The 15,741-nt window shown below is 35.2% G+C and overlaps 1 protein-coding gene across 2 annotated transcripts in view; it reads left to right on the top strand.

The window, feature by feature from the left end:
* LOC150083266 (casein kinase I-like) overlaps positions 1-15,741 on the top strand; it is a 261,891-nt gene that overhangs the window by 96,417 nt on the left and 149,733 nt on the right. For both annotated transcript variants that reach the window (XM_090377138.1, XM_090377136.1), the window contains exon 6: positions 9,958-10,128. In XM_090377138.1, coding sequence (XP_090233264.1) covers positions 9,958-10,128 — 171 coding nt within the window. The remainder of the gene's footprint in view (positions 1-9,957; positions 10,129-15,741) is intronic.

Below are 15,741 nucleotides of genomic sequence, written 5' to 3'. Positions count from 1 at the left end.
CATTTAAACAGAAGGAATAAATTTTTATTACATTAACATCATAAATGAAGTTGTCATGAAGGAACTGTTTAACTAATGCATGTTTTTACTTATTTATTTTTATTTTTTTTTTATATTTCCACAAGTGACTATTCTTCAGTGCCTTTTGTGGTTACATGTGGGTAACATATAGTAATTTTTGTGCACTGGTATTAACAAACTTTTTTATTGTTGCTGGGCTTTTGGTAGTGAGCTACAATCATTAGTTTACAACAGTATAACAAAGTAATAAAATTATATTCACACCAGGCATTTAAAACAAGTAACAAATATATTTTATATATAATGGAATAAGAGTATTATGAGTGCAGCTAAGATTACAGTCCTCAAGTTTCTGTAGAATAAAACTTTATTGACAGAAAAAGATTTTTTTTTTACCTTTTATAATGGTTGTAAGTCTTTTTATATGTAAAGAAAAATGTTGCAAAATAAAAGTGAGACAATTTCTGCAGTCTGAATAATGACAGCAATAACAGACTAATTTTGAAGGCACACTGAGGACACCGGTAGGTGTCTTGTGTTGAGGCCTTAAACCATAAATATTTAAATATTCCAGATGAGTTCAGAAATCTGAGAAAGAATATTCAGATGCAAGAGGAGAAGCCAGGCCACTTCAAAAGCTGCTTATATTTGAAACAGCATTTATTTCTATTCTGTGGAACAAAATATTATCTAGAGTCAGTGAAGTCAGTATCTATCTACCTATCAATCTTCAAAAACATAGCATTTATTTAATTTCAGCTGTGAATCTGTTTAAATCTTTAATTACATTTATTCCAACTCCAATTCCCCATTTATTCCAAGGGACAAGTAACAAATATTGAAGAGGAGACCTGAAAATTTTCTCCTGGTGTCTTATTGATATGCACCATTGCAACAGGAAGCAGAAATTTTCTAATAGTAACATAAATTGTGGAGATTATCAAAAAAAAAAAGTGAGGTGAGACTGTTAATGTAATAGTCGATAAACTAAATTCAGAAATGACATTTGCAGTTCAGAAACTGTTTCGCATAAGTGCTGAAATAGTTTAATTTAAAAAGAAAAAAAAAATCTTCATCACGTTTTTTTTTTTTTTTTATCATTCTGTTTACAGAATATGCTTGCCCAGACAGCATGACAGAAAAAATACTTGTGATAGGTTTGGGCATTTGCTCCCTTTAGAAATGACCTTGTTATCCACAAGTTGACCTAAAATTACTAATATAATTTTTAATTAAATGACATCACCAAAAGGGCTAGTTATTTATTAAAGATTCAAGGCACTTCTATTATGGCTATTTCAGATCTCATACTGGACTCTCATGTGATAGTGCATGACCCTATTAGCACCTTCTTGTTATAACAAATCAGTATACAGCCACTCCTTGGCTTATGTAATACTTGACTTACGGAAATTCGACTTTATATACGTTTTTGCCGGCTGGTGCAAACTTGAAAAAATCGTGGAAACATATTTTGCATCCCATAGAAATAAATGGAGGTATCGTGAAAACATTGTAATTTTTTTTTTTTTTTTTTTTGGTAATTCGTTCCAAGACCTCGAAAGTTGAAATTTTTGCGATATAACTAAGCTATTTATCTGTCTAAAAGGCCATTTAGGCCATTTTTATAATGGAAATTGCACTACACTTTCGTCGTTATTCTATGTTCCGTTATAAGAATCAATTTTGAACATCTTTGTGATATTTTTCTAAAACACATTTCTGGAGGTCACTACCATAAAACAATTTGCACTTTCTGGTTTATTGGGCTTTTCTGTTAGTGCAATTTGTTATAAACAGGTAGTAAACTCTATCTTATTGCAGTTGTGATAATACCAATAACTGGAATTCTGTGGGTATTATGGTGAAATGAGTTCCCCTTCACTGAAATCTTCAATCGTATAAAAACATAAATAAATTTCAGAATCTTCTCTTCATTCCTATTTACTTATTACACTGGTGAAGGGAAAGGGACCAATGGAAAGTGCAAGTGCTGGCAGTGCTAGGAAACGAAACAAAATTGATTTAGAAATGAAGATGATTAATTAAGAAGTACGAAGCAGGACAAAGTTAGTCATCTATTGCACGGAATTACATCTCACTGCTTCAACAGTGAATACTATTTTAAGGGACAGTGCGCATATAAAAGAATATGTTAAAGGATCAATGCATTTAAGATCAACAGTGATCACAAAACAGCATTCAGGTGCTATATTGAAGATGGAAATGCTATTAATAATATGGATGGAAAATAAGATTCAGAAGCAAGTGCCCCTGAGTCCAATGGTCATTCAAGCAAAAGCAAGAGGTATTTATGAAGATATTAAGGATAAATACGGCGAAACCCCAAGCCAAGTTTGTGGCAAGCAACAGGTGGTTTAATAGGTTCAAGCATTGCGCTGGTTTCCAAAACATTAAAGTATGTGATGAAGTTGCCAGTGACGATTCTGCAGCTGCAGCTGCAGAGAAATTTTGTGATGTGTTGGAAAAAATCCCTTCTAAATCTTCACATCCCTCAACTTCTGCAGCTGTGTGCTTATCAGTTAGAGAATTAATTCTGGCAATGATACTCAAAAGGTAAAACTTGCTGATGTTATGACTGTCTCCTCTTTCTTTTTGTAATTTTATAATTTGAAATTTTTGTAATTTTGTACACTTTTGTAATTTTTCCTGCGCACGAGATAAAAAAAATTGAATAAATAATTCTCTTTACGTGTTCGTTGAACGTTTCTTTTTTGCTTCAATCAAATTTGCGAGTGCTACATAAGCATTTAGGGAAATTCCGACTTACATAGAGTTCCAAGGAATGCAACCCTTATGTAAGTCGGGGAGTAGCTGTATTGGATTTAAATGAGCAGTCAAGTGATGTGCTGAAAAAGACTGTTTGATTGAAAATATAATGATTAAAGTCATGTGAATATTAAACTCCAGTACTAGGGTGGATCCTTTGCAGAATTTAAGTATAGAAACATATCTAGATATCAAAATAGTTTAATAAAAAAGTGCTTCACTGTGTGTTTTTTTTTTTTTTTTTTTTTAACCCTGAAATTTTGATTTTATTTTTGGCAGTAATCTCACTGCTGTTCGGCTATACAAGGTTTGATCAGGAAGTTTGGTGAATGATTTTGAACACATAGTGGTAGCTAAAAGATTATGAACAGTGCTTACAACAACTTATTTTGAGCATTCAGACAATAAGTTTTAATTTGTTATACATCAGTCTAGTGGAAAGATGCTTTGAGTAAGCACTTGTTTTCTTCTTTATTGTGTACTGAAAGTGATGCAATTCGAACATTAACTTTGTTGTAAACTTGGAAAGTGCGAAAATATGTGAGATGCTCATTACAGTTTACAGAGCTGATGCCATAATATAAAAAAGTGTTCAAGCAATTTGTGCAATCTCTGCAGCTGAAGAGATTTCTTGAAGGAGAATTTCCACTTGAAGAAGAAAGTAGTAGTCATCTATCAACATCACAGTGATCAAATCATCAATGAAATCTGCACGATCATTCAATTGGATTAATGACTGACCTTTTGAGAAATTACTGAGTAGACTTCTCTTTCATTTGGTACATTCGGGCCATTTTGACTGAAAATTTGGCATGAGGTGAGTGCTAATTTTTTCCACACATTATCACTCAAAATCATTCAAAAACAACATAAAGTCCTCATTTCATCTGAGTCATTTGAGCAAGCTCTATTGGATCCTAAATTTTTGACAAAAATTATAACAGGTGGTGAGCCGTGTCTGTACGGATGTGACCTAACAACAAAAGTTCAATGCTCCCAATGGAAAACAATGTGAAGATTATGCTGATTACATTTATTGACAAGGGGTGGATGTTATAATTTATTCTCTGAGGTATGACTTTAATGTAGTACCTAGAAGTTTTAAAACAGTTGATACGTGCAATTCACCATAAATTATTCAAAAATGATGAAATGGTTGGCTTCGTTACCACGACAGTGCCCTGTGTGGTAACACATCACTCACCGTCTGGAAAATTTGGACTAACAAAAACATTTCTGTTCTGTTGCACTCACCTTATTTCCTTAATTTGGCACCATATGATTTTTGGCTTTTTCCAGAATTAAAATGGGACATGAAAGGAAAATGATTTGAGTTAATTCAAGAATTACAATCAAACAAGAACCTAATAGCATTCATAGAAAGAAGAGATTTCCAAAAATGTTTTTATCAGTGGCAGGCATAATGAACAAGCACATAGCTGCAGAAAGAGATATTAACAGAGTAAACATTTATCATTGAATAAAATAATTTTTGCAACATTTATCGAACTTTTTAATCAAACCTTATAAAGTCAAAACGGGAAAAAATTAATATTTAAAGGCATTTATATACATACTGAATTAATTTGAAATGTGAATAACACTAATTAAACAAAATGAATTGTATTGTGCACAAAGTATTGCATTAAGTGAGTTAAACACCCGCACAATAGAACTACTTAACAATTGGTGACATTTCTGGATTCCATGTTAAATTCTGTGTGGGGTAGAAGACTTGGATGTGCTGTCTTCTGCCCTGTACAGTTAGTGATCATTTTCAGTTTTTTTTCTGATTAGGTGATGATATGATTTCAAATGGAATCCAGACATATCACCAGTTATTAAGTACACCTAATGTTTGGTTACTGTAGATCGGATTGACATATATCTAGTGATATGTACATTCCACTGATACCATTTTTCTGAAAGCATATGTACATCCCTAGTTATGTACAGTAATTATTCATCCCTCTGATCATTGGAATATGAACAGAAAATTTATTTATTTATGAGATTAGACTATGTGTCTTATAATAATCCAAAAGCAAAACAAAGGTTAGTTTCACATTTTGTATTGGTACATTTCTGCTCTGGTCACTCATTCTCATTTTTCATTGTTTCAGTGGAGCAATAATTGTAGAAGTGCTTTTTGCCATCTGGTTTAGATGAATAAAAAGAAAAAACAAAATGAGGGCATCCCTGGAACTGAAGGTATGAAAGAGAAAAGTCTACGGATCAAGGGATCATTCTCAACTTTAAATAGTGTTATTTGAGAAGAACCGTGGCTCAGGCTATTGCTGCTGCTACAGATGGGAAAAAAATGACCACTCTCATTCAGTTTTGGAATGGGAATATAACATCTTCATGGCTGTGAGAAACATTACTGCAAACTAAAAAGGTATCAAGAAATCCATTGTGATGGGTTGTTGGAAAACACTTTGCCTGCAGTTTTTCCATGACTATGAAGATTTCCAAAATGTCACAAAAGAAATTTTAGACATGGCAAAACTCCTTAACAAATTTGCTGCCTTTATGCATACATGCATAAAATGGTACTGAGAGTGATGTGCTGCAATGCCTATTTGAGTTCAAATTGCACCCAAGTACTGTGTCATAATGCATACATGCTGTCATTCTTATGCGATCAACCAAAGAGTGCCATAAACATAAAGGCACACTAAATTAATAACTACTCAGTATTGGCACACTGATTGAATACTTAGCAATAATGCTTTTGTTTGTAGACTTGGAACACAGTTTTTTTTTTTTTTTCCACTTGTGTTGGTGTTATTATTAGTATTAGCCATACAGTGCAAGAAAGCCACAGGCTTTTGCTGGGCCAGCCAAAAAAAAGAAAAGAAAAAAAGTAGATAAGAAAATACGAATTATGCACTTCCCTCCTCACATAGCTAACTGTCAAACTGACCTTTAAATTTCTTGAAACTGTCAGCCCCAACTTCCTGTGAAGACAACCTGTTCCAGTTCAACAACACTGGCTAAAAAGGAAACTTCCTACATGTAATTTGAATTTACGACCCCTAATTTTGAAATTCTTTATAACAGTGAAAATTCTGCCTTCATTAATTTTACTAACCCTTCTCAGAGCCTTATAAATCTCAATCAAGTGCTCGCTAAGGTACCTGGTTGCCAAGCTTTTGTAGCCCATATAATTGAAGTCTTTCCTTGTACAGTTGTCCTTTAGCCAATCTCACCATGTGAGTTGCCAACCTTTGGACCCCTTTTAAGAAGCTCAGTCTTTTTTCAGTTGAAGTCTCCATACCTGGACACAGTATTCCAAATGTGGTCTTACCATTGCTTTTTACAGTGGGATTATGACTTCCCTATCTCTACAGGATAAAAAAGTAAAGTGCAGCCATTATCAACCCACTGCAGGATGGAAGCTTCCTCAACAATTCATGCTGAGGGAAATGGACCATAATCTGCCACGCTGGTCCAGTGCGGGTTGCCAGATCGACCGTATTCAGCAGTCAGGCGCTTGAACCCCGGTCTACTCAAAGAGCGTGTGCTACTGCATTCCCGCTCCTGACCACTTTGCTACGGAGGCAGTATGACACCGTGGGCTTTCCTGACCGCCTGTTTACACTTCTCAGAAGACTTCATATTTGCCTGTGTCATAATTCCCGGATACTTTTTTCCTTCCTCTACTGTTTTTTTTATTCAACCCCATCAAGTGTATAAGTTATTTTTGGGTTGTTATTTCCCAAGTATAAGACTGTGTTTTGCTGGGGTTATAATATCCTTAGGGCTGTAAGAAATATTAGTTAATGTACATGAACAAACTTTTTATAAAATTAAGATTTGTTCTGATTTAAAGCTTAACACGAAAGTGAGTGTTTGCTTTTAGCAATGAATTCCAAACTTTTATTTTTCAACCATTATGTACGAGTTTTCGGAATGCTGGAGGTGTCAAAATGTGAATTTTTCAAAATTCCGAAAATTACGGCACATTGAATGAGTCTCTTATATTTAAGTGGCGACAAATGTGTTAACCTGAAAGTGGATACTGGAGGCATGAAGGAATTGCTGGAGTTTCATAGTGGAGACTTTGTGACCAATGATTTCATTGAGTTGCAGGCAAAATTCAAATTGAAGAAACAGAGGAAAGTGATGGTAAAAATCTCCAGTACCCCTCCAAAAAGTTTGAACCTCAAATGTTTAAGAGAAATCATAGTGAAGGTGGACAAGACAATAGACGTCAAAGGGTTCTAACCCCAATGTTGAAAGAAGCAGTAATGTTGTCATAAGTCTTTGTGATGTCACTTTTTGCTATGAAATCCTTTATAATGAAAAGAGGGTAACATGTCAGCTTTCTTTAAACAAATTTTTAAAATAGGGTTAGTTTTTCGGGTATTTACAGTAATTGTATTTATTCATTTTTCATTTTTAAAAAATCAAATTATTGGCAAATCTGTGGGAATGTATTTTGGTAAGTTACAGGTCTTTTAACTTAACATAGCTATCTACCAAAGTAGTTGAATTAATTAATTAAATTGGCATCGTTTTGGTTATATCTCATATTGTGACTGCCTTCACAACGAGTTGCCGTGGTATTGTACTACCTCAAATAAATAACACTTCACCAGCGTAGAAGACTTGTTATTTATTCTCGGCGGATACCACCACCCAGACAGCACCGTTTCAAAGCTTGTTGGCTTCTCTTCGGTGGGTGGGCAGGTACCCTGGTGTTGCGATAGTTAGTGACAACCCAGTTATGAAGTATAACTTCACCAAAATATAATCAGATATAACCAAAATGATGCCAATTTAATTAATTTCATTAATTAATTAAATTAAATTAAATTTAATTTAATTTAAACTTCAACTACTTTGGTAGATAGCTATGTTAAAATGATGCATTTGCACTAACCTACATGTTAGTCATTGTACCTTGTAGCATGAGGCCTTTGCCCCTAAATACTTTATAGTTACATGTCTTTATATGAGAAATTAATGTTGGTTAGTGTATATTCGGTTAACCTACAGTTTTCCAAGGGTGTACTGCCTACATTAATTGAGCATTACGTGTATTTCCTTTGTTTGATTGCTTAATATACGTAATGTACGTTTCACTTGGTTTAATTAGTGTTACATTTAAAATTATTATGAACAACACAATATCCTTCATTCAGCTCATTTACTTACAAAGTTTTTTACTTTTCAAACTTCCAAATTCCCCAAAAAAACTCACTATATGAAAGAGCTAACTGGAAATACTTTAAGTGAATATTGCCTGTACTGTGTGAACTTTATGAACCTACCCTGTGATCACCTGCCCTTATGACCTTTTCAGTTTATTATGAACAAAAAATAATGTTCTTCTCCCAACACATATGTGAACACAGTTTTTCAATTTTTTAAAACTTCCTAACCCTCAAAAAAATTCACTCGTGAAAGGTTTAACTGGATATACTTTTAAGTGAATATTGGCTGTACTAAGTTGACTTTACGTGCATTCCCTGTAGTTGCCTGCCTCTATAACCCTTTCATAGAAACATTAGTATTGTCTGATTTATATCCTTACTATGCGCAATACCAAATTTTCTTTGTGTGTCACTTTTTGGAAACCTCTATCCACACATTTCTATGTGGTCTATATATTGTTCATTCCAATTTTCAGTTCTGCATGATTAACCATTTTTACATCTACATTCTCCCAAAGGGATGCAGCTCAGTTACAAAGGTCACTCAAATGAAAACCGCAAAAGCTAAAAAAAAAAAAAAAAAAAAGCTGTTTTTCAGTCTTCAATGTAGTCCCCATTATGTTTGGCACACTTCCTCCAACTCTGCACTAATGCCTGTATTCCTTGAGAGAAGTTTTATGGTTGGTGTTGGAGCCATTCATGCACTGCTCTCTTGACCTCTTCATCTGCCTAGGAGTGACTTCATTTTAGTGCATCTTTTAGTGGCCAGAAAAAAAGGTGATGATCACATAGAACTATCTGGTATATATGGAAAACTGGATAATACCTCAGACTTTATCTCCTGTATCTGATGCACTGTATAACTGGTTCTGTGAGGATGGGTTTTATCATGCTGCAGGCATACACCCATGAAAAGCAAGCCAAGTCATTTCTTTTGAATTGCTGGCTTTAATTGGTTCAGAAGCACATCACAATCTTTGTAACTCATCACTGTTTCTGCTCTCTTCCAGATAATGTTTCAGAATCACTTCCTTATAATCCCAGAACACAGTGAGTGACACTTTCCTGGCTGATACTTGAGTACATATTCTCTTTTGGTTGAGGTGACCCTGTATAGTGCCACTCTGAACTTGGGCATTTACTATCTAGTGTGAAATAGTGCACCCATTAGTCTTCTCCAGTCACTGTGGTCTAAGAAAGCATCTCCTTCACACTAATACTGTCCAAGAAGCACAGAAAACATTGTCGTCATTCCTTCAATTCTGGAGTTAAACGGCAAGGAATCCATCAAGCACACTCCTTGAAAATGAAATTCTTTGATAATGATAGTGTGCATTGAACAGTGCTAAACTTGTATGTTGTAGCAGTTTCTTCAGTAGTTGTAAAGCAGTTTCCTCATATAAGTTCTTTCACTGTCGCTGTGACTTCTGGTGTCAGTACTGTTCTTAAAATCCACTTGTAGACTTACTGTTGACTCATTCATGCTTCACCATACTGAGCCAACATTCCACAATAAATTTCAGCAGATTTTATTCCTTCTACATTCAGAAATCAGGTTACAGATCATATTGCTTCCTTTATGTATGACTGCAAGGGTGCTGCCATCTTAAAAATTGCCTATTTTCAAATAATGCTAGCAGATGGTATCATGTGGGCACTCAGTGTTGCCATCAGATTTTGATCAATAATCTGACACAAGATTTTCGTTGATTTTTTTGTAAAATGCATTTATGTTGGTTTTTGTTTGAATGACCTTTGTGTAAACAATTGTTGAACACAGTTATGTGGGCTTTGCAAAGTCATGCTGTTTATCAGTTTCCTTATGGTTTCAGAAAATCCCATCTTACCCAGTGAGTTAATTTTATTTAGTAAAATTCTTTTCTTAATGAACAAAACTTATATTCCAGTTGTTAAATTTTTAGTGTTGATTTATATGCAAGTTGTTTAGTTAATATTGCTATTTGTAAATTGCAAATATTTTCAGAACAGAGCAGGCGAGATGATTTAGAAGCTCTAGGCCATATGTTTATGTATTTTTTGAGAGGTAGTCTACCTTGGCAAGGATTAAAAGCTGATACTCTTAAACAGCGTTACCAGAAAATTGGTGACACAAAACGTGCTACTCCAATTGAAGTTCTCTGTGATGGATATCCAGGTAAAAGTTTTTTTTTTTTTTGTTTAATATATTAATCACATTCTGCGGGTAGTTATGGTGTAGCAAAGTTTGCATCGCTACTATATTAAAAGTGGATATGATTTTGAGACCTTACAAAGGTGTGCCAAACCTCCTACTCTGCAGGCTGAATGTGGCTCACAAAAGTTCTTCATTCAATCTGCAAGTCTGTTGCAAGAATTTTAATTTAATTTAATTATATATATTTTTGATCATTTTCTTTTTATATCCATGAGAACTCTTAAATTTTAAGAACAGACATTATCAGAGTTATTTATACATAAGTTGTCCTAATGAATGTAAACAGTGCTTCTTGTGGAGTGACATTAGTGGTACAGTTCCATCATTCAGGCGACTATTTGAAGGATTATTGTTCCTTCCTTTGGTAAGCAGATACACATGTGCCACCCTCTAACTCAGTGATGAGACTTAAGCTATCATAATGTCATTGTGTGTTCAAACAAAATTCTAATGAACTACGAGCAAAATGCTTTTTTCCCACTTTTAAAAAATTAATACAACTCTGAATAGCTCTATTCCGAAGATGTTTGTAATAGGAAGCCCATGGACAATGCAAAGCTTTGGTTAAAGAAGCATTGTTTGGTTTTTGCAGGTTGCAAAGTCTCATCTGCATGAGAGATTTTTTTTTTTTTTTATGAAAACCCCAAACATGAAAGGTATCAAAACCTATAGTACTTAGTACTGTGCATGGGTTGAAGGAGAAGTATGGGGGGGGGGATGCCAGGAACTTTGCTCTAGAAACTAAACATGGGTTTTACCACTTCAAGCCTGTTGTTTAATATTTTTGCGGGCTTGGGTGTGAATATCTTTTTTATTTTGCAGGAGGCACAAACAAGAAGACATGATGCCCTTGAATCAAGGAAGGATATTTGTCAACTGAATATTAGAAAATTCTGTTTTAGTCAATGAAATTTTAATGAAAAGATTATGAACTATCAGAACAAATTACCTCTCAGTGCCTTCTACTCCTGCAGTTAATTCTCCAACATTACCCAAAACTGTATGGAACAAACGGCTTTTATCCCCTAAATATATAAATACTGAATTGCCTTTCTCTTTTTACCTTCCCTTGGGAAGTACTCACCAAAGTACACTTACCAGATGGATTATTCTAGTTGCAGAGATGATTGCAATTTATGGCAAGATGTGGAACTTGGGGCTCAGTTTTGCACTTAAGGTTAAGCAAACATATAAACAGTAGTGGGAGAAACTTTTATCTAGCATGTATCAGCTTTATGCTGTCAGTCAAAAGGAATCTTACAATATAACAGGCTGGGGGAACCCCTGGTGCCTTCAGACAACTAACACACTTAACGGTATAACAGGCCAATGTAAGGTCAATGGATTTTTACAAATTCTGTTTGCCCACCCCCTCCAATAATTTGATTTGGAGGAATTGGCAAACTTTATCATTAAACATTACTCAGATGATAACCTAATGCTCTCTGTCAATTTTCAGCCTCCCTTAACTTGCCACTGTCTAACTATCATCTTAACAAAACTAAACTCACAAATGAATTAATCTGCTCCTCACTAATTCTGCTTTAGGACCAAATGATGTCCGTAATTATAATCTAGAAGCAGTACGATTTTTTATTATACCTCTGAAATTGTATTATTGCAGAAAGTTGACAACCTATGAATCAGAACTCTTACTGCCTTATACCAGTACCCAAAGTGTGTGTGGGGGACTTTTTTACAGACCAAAAAAAAATTGAAAGAAGTGCTATTAAGACCATTATAATCTCAAAACTAACAGCATTTAAACCAATATCAGTGCACTTTGCAATGAAAGGAAGACATCAGTGAGTAAGGGCTTTTACTCATTGATATTTTCCTCTATTTTCTCCAGTCCACCTTTCCTAACAGTAAGGTAATTTTCCTCGGTGATTTTAACATTCACAACTCCAGCTGACTTCGGCTTTCTAGTCACATGGGCCCAGCTGGTAGAAATGCTGAGGTTTTTAGAATTACTAATAACCTCACATAGATTGTTAATTACTTACCAGGATACCAGACAGGTCTAACCATACACCCAACACTCTTGATCTTTTTCTAATGAACAACCATAAAAGTACAGTCAGTCTTCATATAGCACGATAGTTGTGTTCCTAGAAACCCTCGTGCAATGCGAAATCGTGCATATAAACAACAGGCCCTATGGGAAAAATAGGGGTAGGTGTCGACCACCCAAGATTGAACACACATTTGTAACTCAGCCATACCAAACACAAATAAATAATCTTAATAAAATACGTCAGTATTTTATTAAGTAATAGTCATAATTAAGATTATTAAGTAATAGTCATAATAAAATATGTCAGTATTTTATTATGACTATTACGTAATAAAATATTGCTAATGCTTTTGCTTCTATCGTAAGCAAACTTGTTCTTTGTTTGATTTTCTATCCAAACAGATGACAGCCGTTCCATCTCTTCCAATTCTTTGTGTCTTGATCTAATGAATTTTTAGCATTTGTTTCTGCTATGAAGTTGTTTTCATTTTCTCTGCATTATTTCTATTTCTCGGCATTGCCTCATTTAGGCCTGTAGCACATGCAATTTCACATGTTCATTCATTTCACTCAAAAGCGTTTCACAATTTCATATTTTTTTCCTCTATCGACAGAGGCGGGCTGGCCGTAAGCCTTACTGGTGGGCTGCAGGCCAGCAGACTATGGAGGCCAGTGTGATTTTGGCCATAAACCCTAGTATGAGGCTGCTACAAATTTTCCCGGGTAAGAATTTTTGAGCCAGTTCGCCTCTATCTATTGATATTGCTTTTCTTTTTCTCTCTGAATCTGTAGTGTCTTCACCAGGATGCTTCCTCTTCACACCTTTTAAGAATTTTACTCATTTTTAGGGAATAAAGCACAATTACAAAATGAGGAGGCACGCTTGTTACACATAAACAAAGCTGCGCAAGTGTAGCAACTGAATAAACAACACCGTAAAGGCAGAGACACACTATTAACACCTCACTAGCTCACATTTTACTAAAGCACATTTCTGGGGGTTACTACCATAAAACAGTAAAAACAATTTCCAGTTGCGTTTCTGCTAGTGGAATCTGTTATAATCTGGTAGTAAACTCTATCTAATTGCATTTGCGATAATACGATAGCTGGAATTGTGTGGGATTTTACATTCTTATGGTGAAATATGTTTCCCCTTCACTGATATGAAAAACAAATACATTTTCAGAATCTTCTCTTCGTTCCTATCGTGTTGCGTTTAGTTGGGTGATTCCATATTCGACTGACATTTCTTGTAAACACAAAGGCGAATTGTGCATAAGCAAATTCGGTTCGTGTTATATATGATATCATTCCCCTATTTATAAATCGTGTATGATCGAATTCGTATAGTGTAAACACATGTTACACAAGGACTGATTGTACACGGTTGAGGTGAATAGTCCTCTAGGTTCCTCAGATCACAACTTGGTTGATGGTCTCCTCTCCAATGGAATGTTTCTATCATGGCCATTCTCAGCCTTGCATTGTTGTTTGGCATTACAAGAATGCAAGATGTTTGTTCAGATTGTGTCAATGAACTTATTCTTGTAGGGATGAAATCCTATATTCCACGCTCCACCTTAAAATATTATCATATATCTAAACCTTGGTTTCCCAATAAATGTGATGAGACTGTTCAAGATAAGAATGTTGCATATTGTTATTGGCTTGCATCCATATCTCCCCATTTAATTTCTGCTTATGCTAAAGCTTGCAACAATTGTAAAACAGTTATAAATCAGTCCCATTGTTTACAGTATACTCCGCCGAATGCCTTCTTTTCTCTTCTGTCAAAACGATGTCAGAACAATTTTGAGCAATCATGGTGCCAAAAGAGGCCCAGTTCCTGATGGTATTTCTCCACTTCTTTTCAAAATGTGTTCTTCTGAGCTTGATCCTGTTCACTGTTGCCTTTTTACACTTTCTTATTCCACTGTTGTTTTTCCTTTTGCTTGGAAGTTTACTTATATCCAGCCTGTTCCTAAAAAGTATGAAAAATCTCTCACATCCCTTTAACATCTGGCAGCACTTACCTACTCTTGCCAAAGTAATGGAGAAACCCATTAACTGCCAACTCTGAAACTATCTTGAAGCCTTCCATCTGATCGATGATTACCCGTATGGATCCCATCAGTGTTGATCCACTGGATCAACACTGACGGAATATATTGGCTTATGTTACCCATCTATGAACAAATTCGGTGGAAAAGTTTGGTGAAACTTAAGAGTTTCTTTTGACATTTCTAAGATCATATTTGTAATGAAGCTTTTTTAAATGAGCTCCCATCTTATGAATTGCTGACTGTTTTTTGCAATTGGGTGTCCCATTTTCTCTCTGGCAGCTGGCTGAGGGTGATGGGAGATGGCTCTCTAGTTTCTTACTTCTCCACTAATGCTGATGTTCCCCAAAGTTAGATTCTTTCTGCTACTCTTTTTTGCGTGTATATTAATATTAGTAATGGTATATGATGCTATAAAGCAAGCTTATACCGCATCAGTCAAAAAAAAAAAAAAAAAAGAAAACCAACCCTTCCCACATCACCTGTCCATCCCCTCCAATAGTTTGTGTGGTTTTTCCTTGAATTTATTCAAACTATTCACTTCTAAACATATGGAAGTTTGTTCCAGCAATCAACCACCTTCCTCCCATCTATTGTGCAACCATCCTTCCTTAATTTGAATTTATACCCCCCCACATGTGCAAATCTAAGCAAGAAGAAAAATCTTAATCCTATTGGCATTGAGCTTGCCCAATCTATTCAGATCCTTAAAACACCTCAGTCAGATCACCTCACCGCACCTAGTCTCCAGATGCTATAGTCTGTAGTACTGAAACATTTCTTGGTAAGAGCACTCCTTTGTTCCACTTGCTAATCTTGTTGCCCTTCTCAGCACCAGTTCTAGCAGCTCTATATCCTTCCTAAAATGATGTCTTCAAGCCATGTATGTAATAACCAAGATGTGGCATGACCATTGCCTTATATAATACGATAATCACCCTGTTATAACTACTAGCAAAATTCTTGTATTTCATTGACAGAGCGCATTATAGCCTTAGTTGCTAATGAACCAATAAAACATAACCTATCATTGACAGAACTCATGAGCTGTCCTGGCAACCTGTTTGCACTTGTTCAGAAAACTTCATATCTGACTGCACAGTTACCCTCAGGTCATTTTTTGTTTTCCACTAAAATGAGTGTAGTAACACACAGTTGGTTCACTAATCTAGGATTACTACTACCCAAGTGCAATATCGTTCTTCTGTCAGTGTTAAAAACTTCAATTGCCATTTCTCAGCCCATCCACTTAATTTTTCTAGATCTTGCAGTAACATACCTTGATTACTGTCATTAACCACCCTGCAAGCCTCTGTATCATCTGCAAACTTAGACATTAAGCCTGATATACTTTCATCAGTATCGTTAATAAATACAGAAAATAGCAGTGGGCTCAGCACCAAACCCTGGGCGACTCCTCAAATAACTTTAGTCCATGACGATGGACTAAAGATTTAAACCATGATGATGGAGTGGTTGTCCATTGATAGCCAC

The sequence above is a fragment of the Mastigoproctus giganteus genome, chromosome 7 (assembly GCF_048544385.1).
Source record: "Mastigoproctus giganteus isolate SK-2022 chromosome 7, ASM4854438v1, whole genome shotgun sequence".
In the NCBI taxonomy this organism is placed as follows: domain Eukaryota; kingdom Metazoa; phylum Arthropoda; class Arachnida; order Uropygi; family Thelyphonidae; genus Mastigoproctus; species Mastigoproctus giganteus.
Note: the sequence above shows the minus strand (reverse complement) of the source record. Positions and strands in the feature narration are given on the sequence as shown.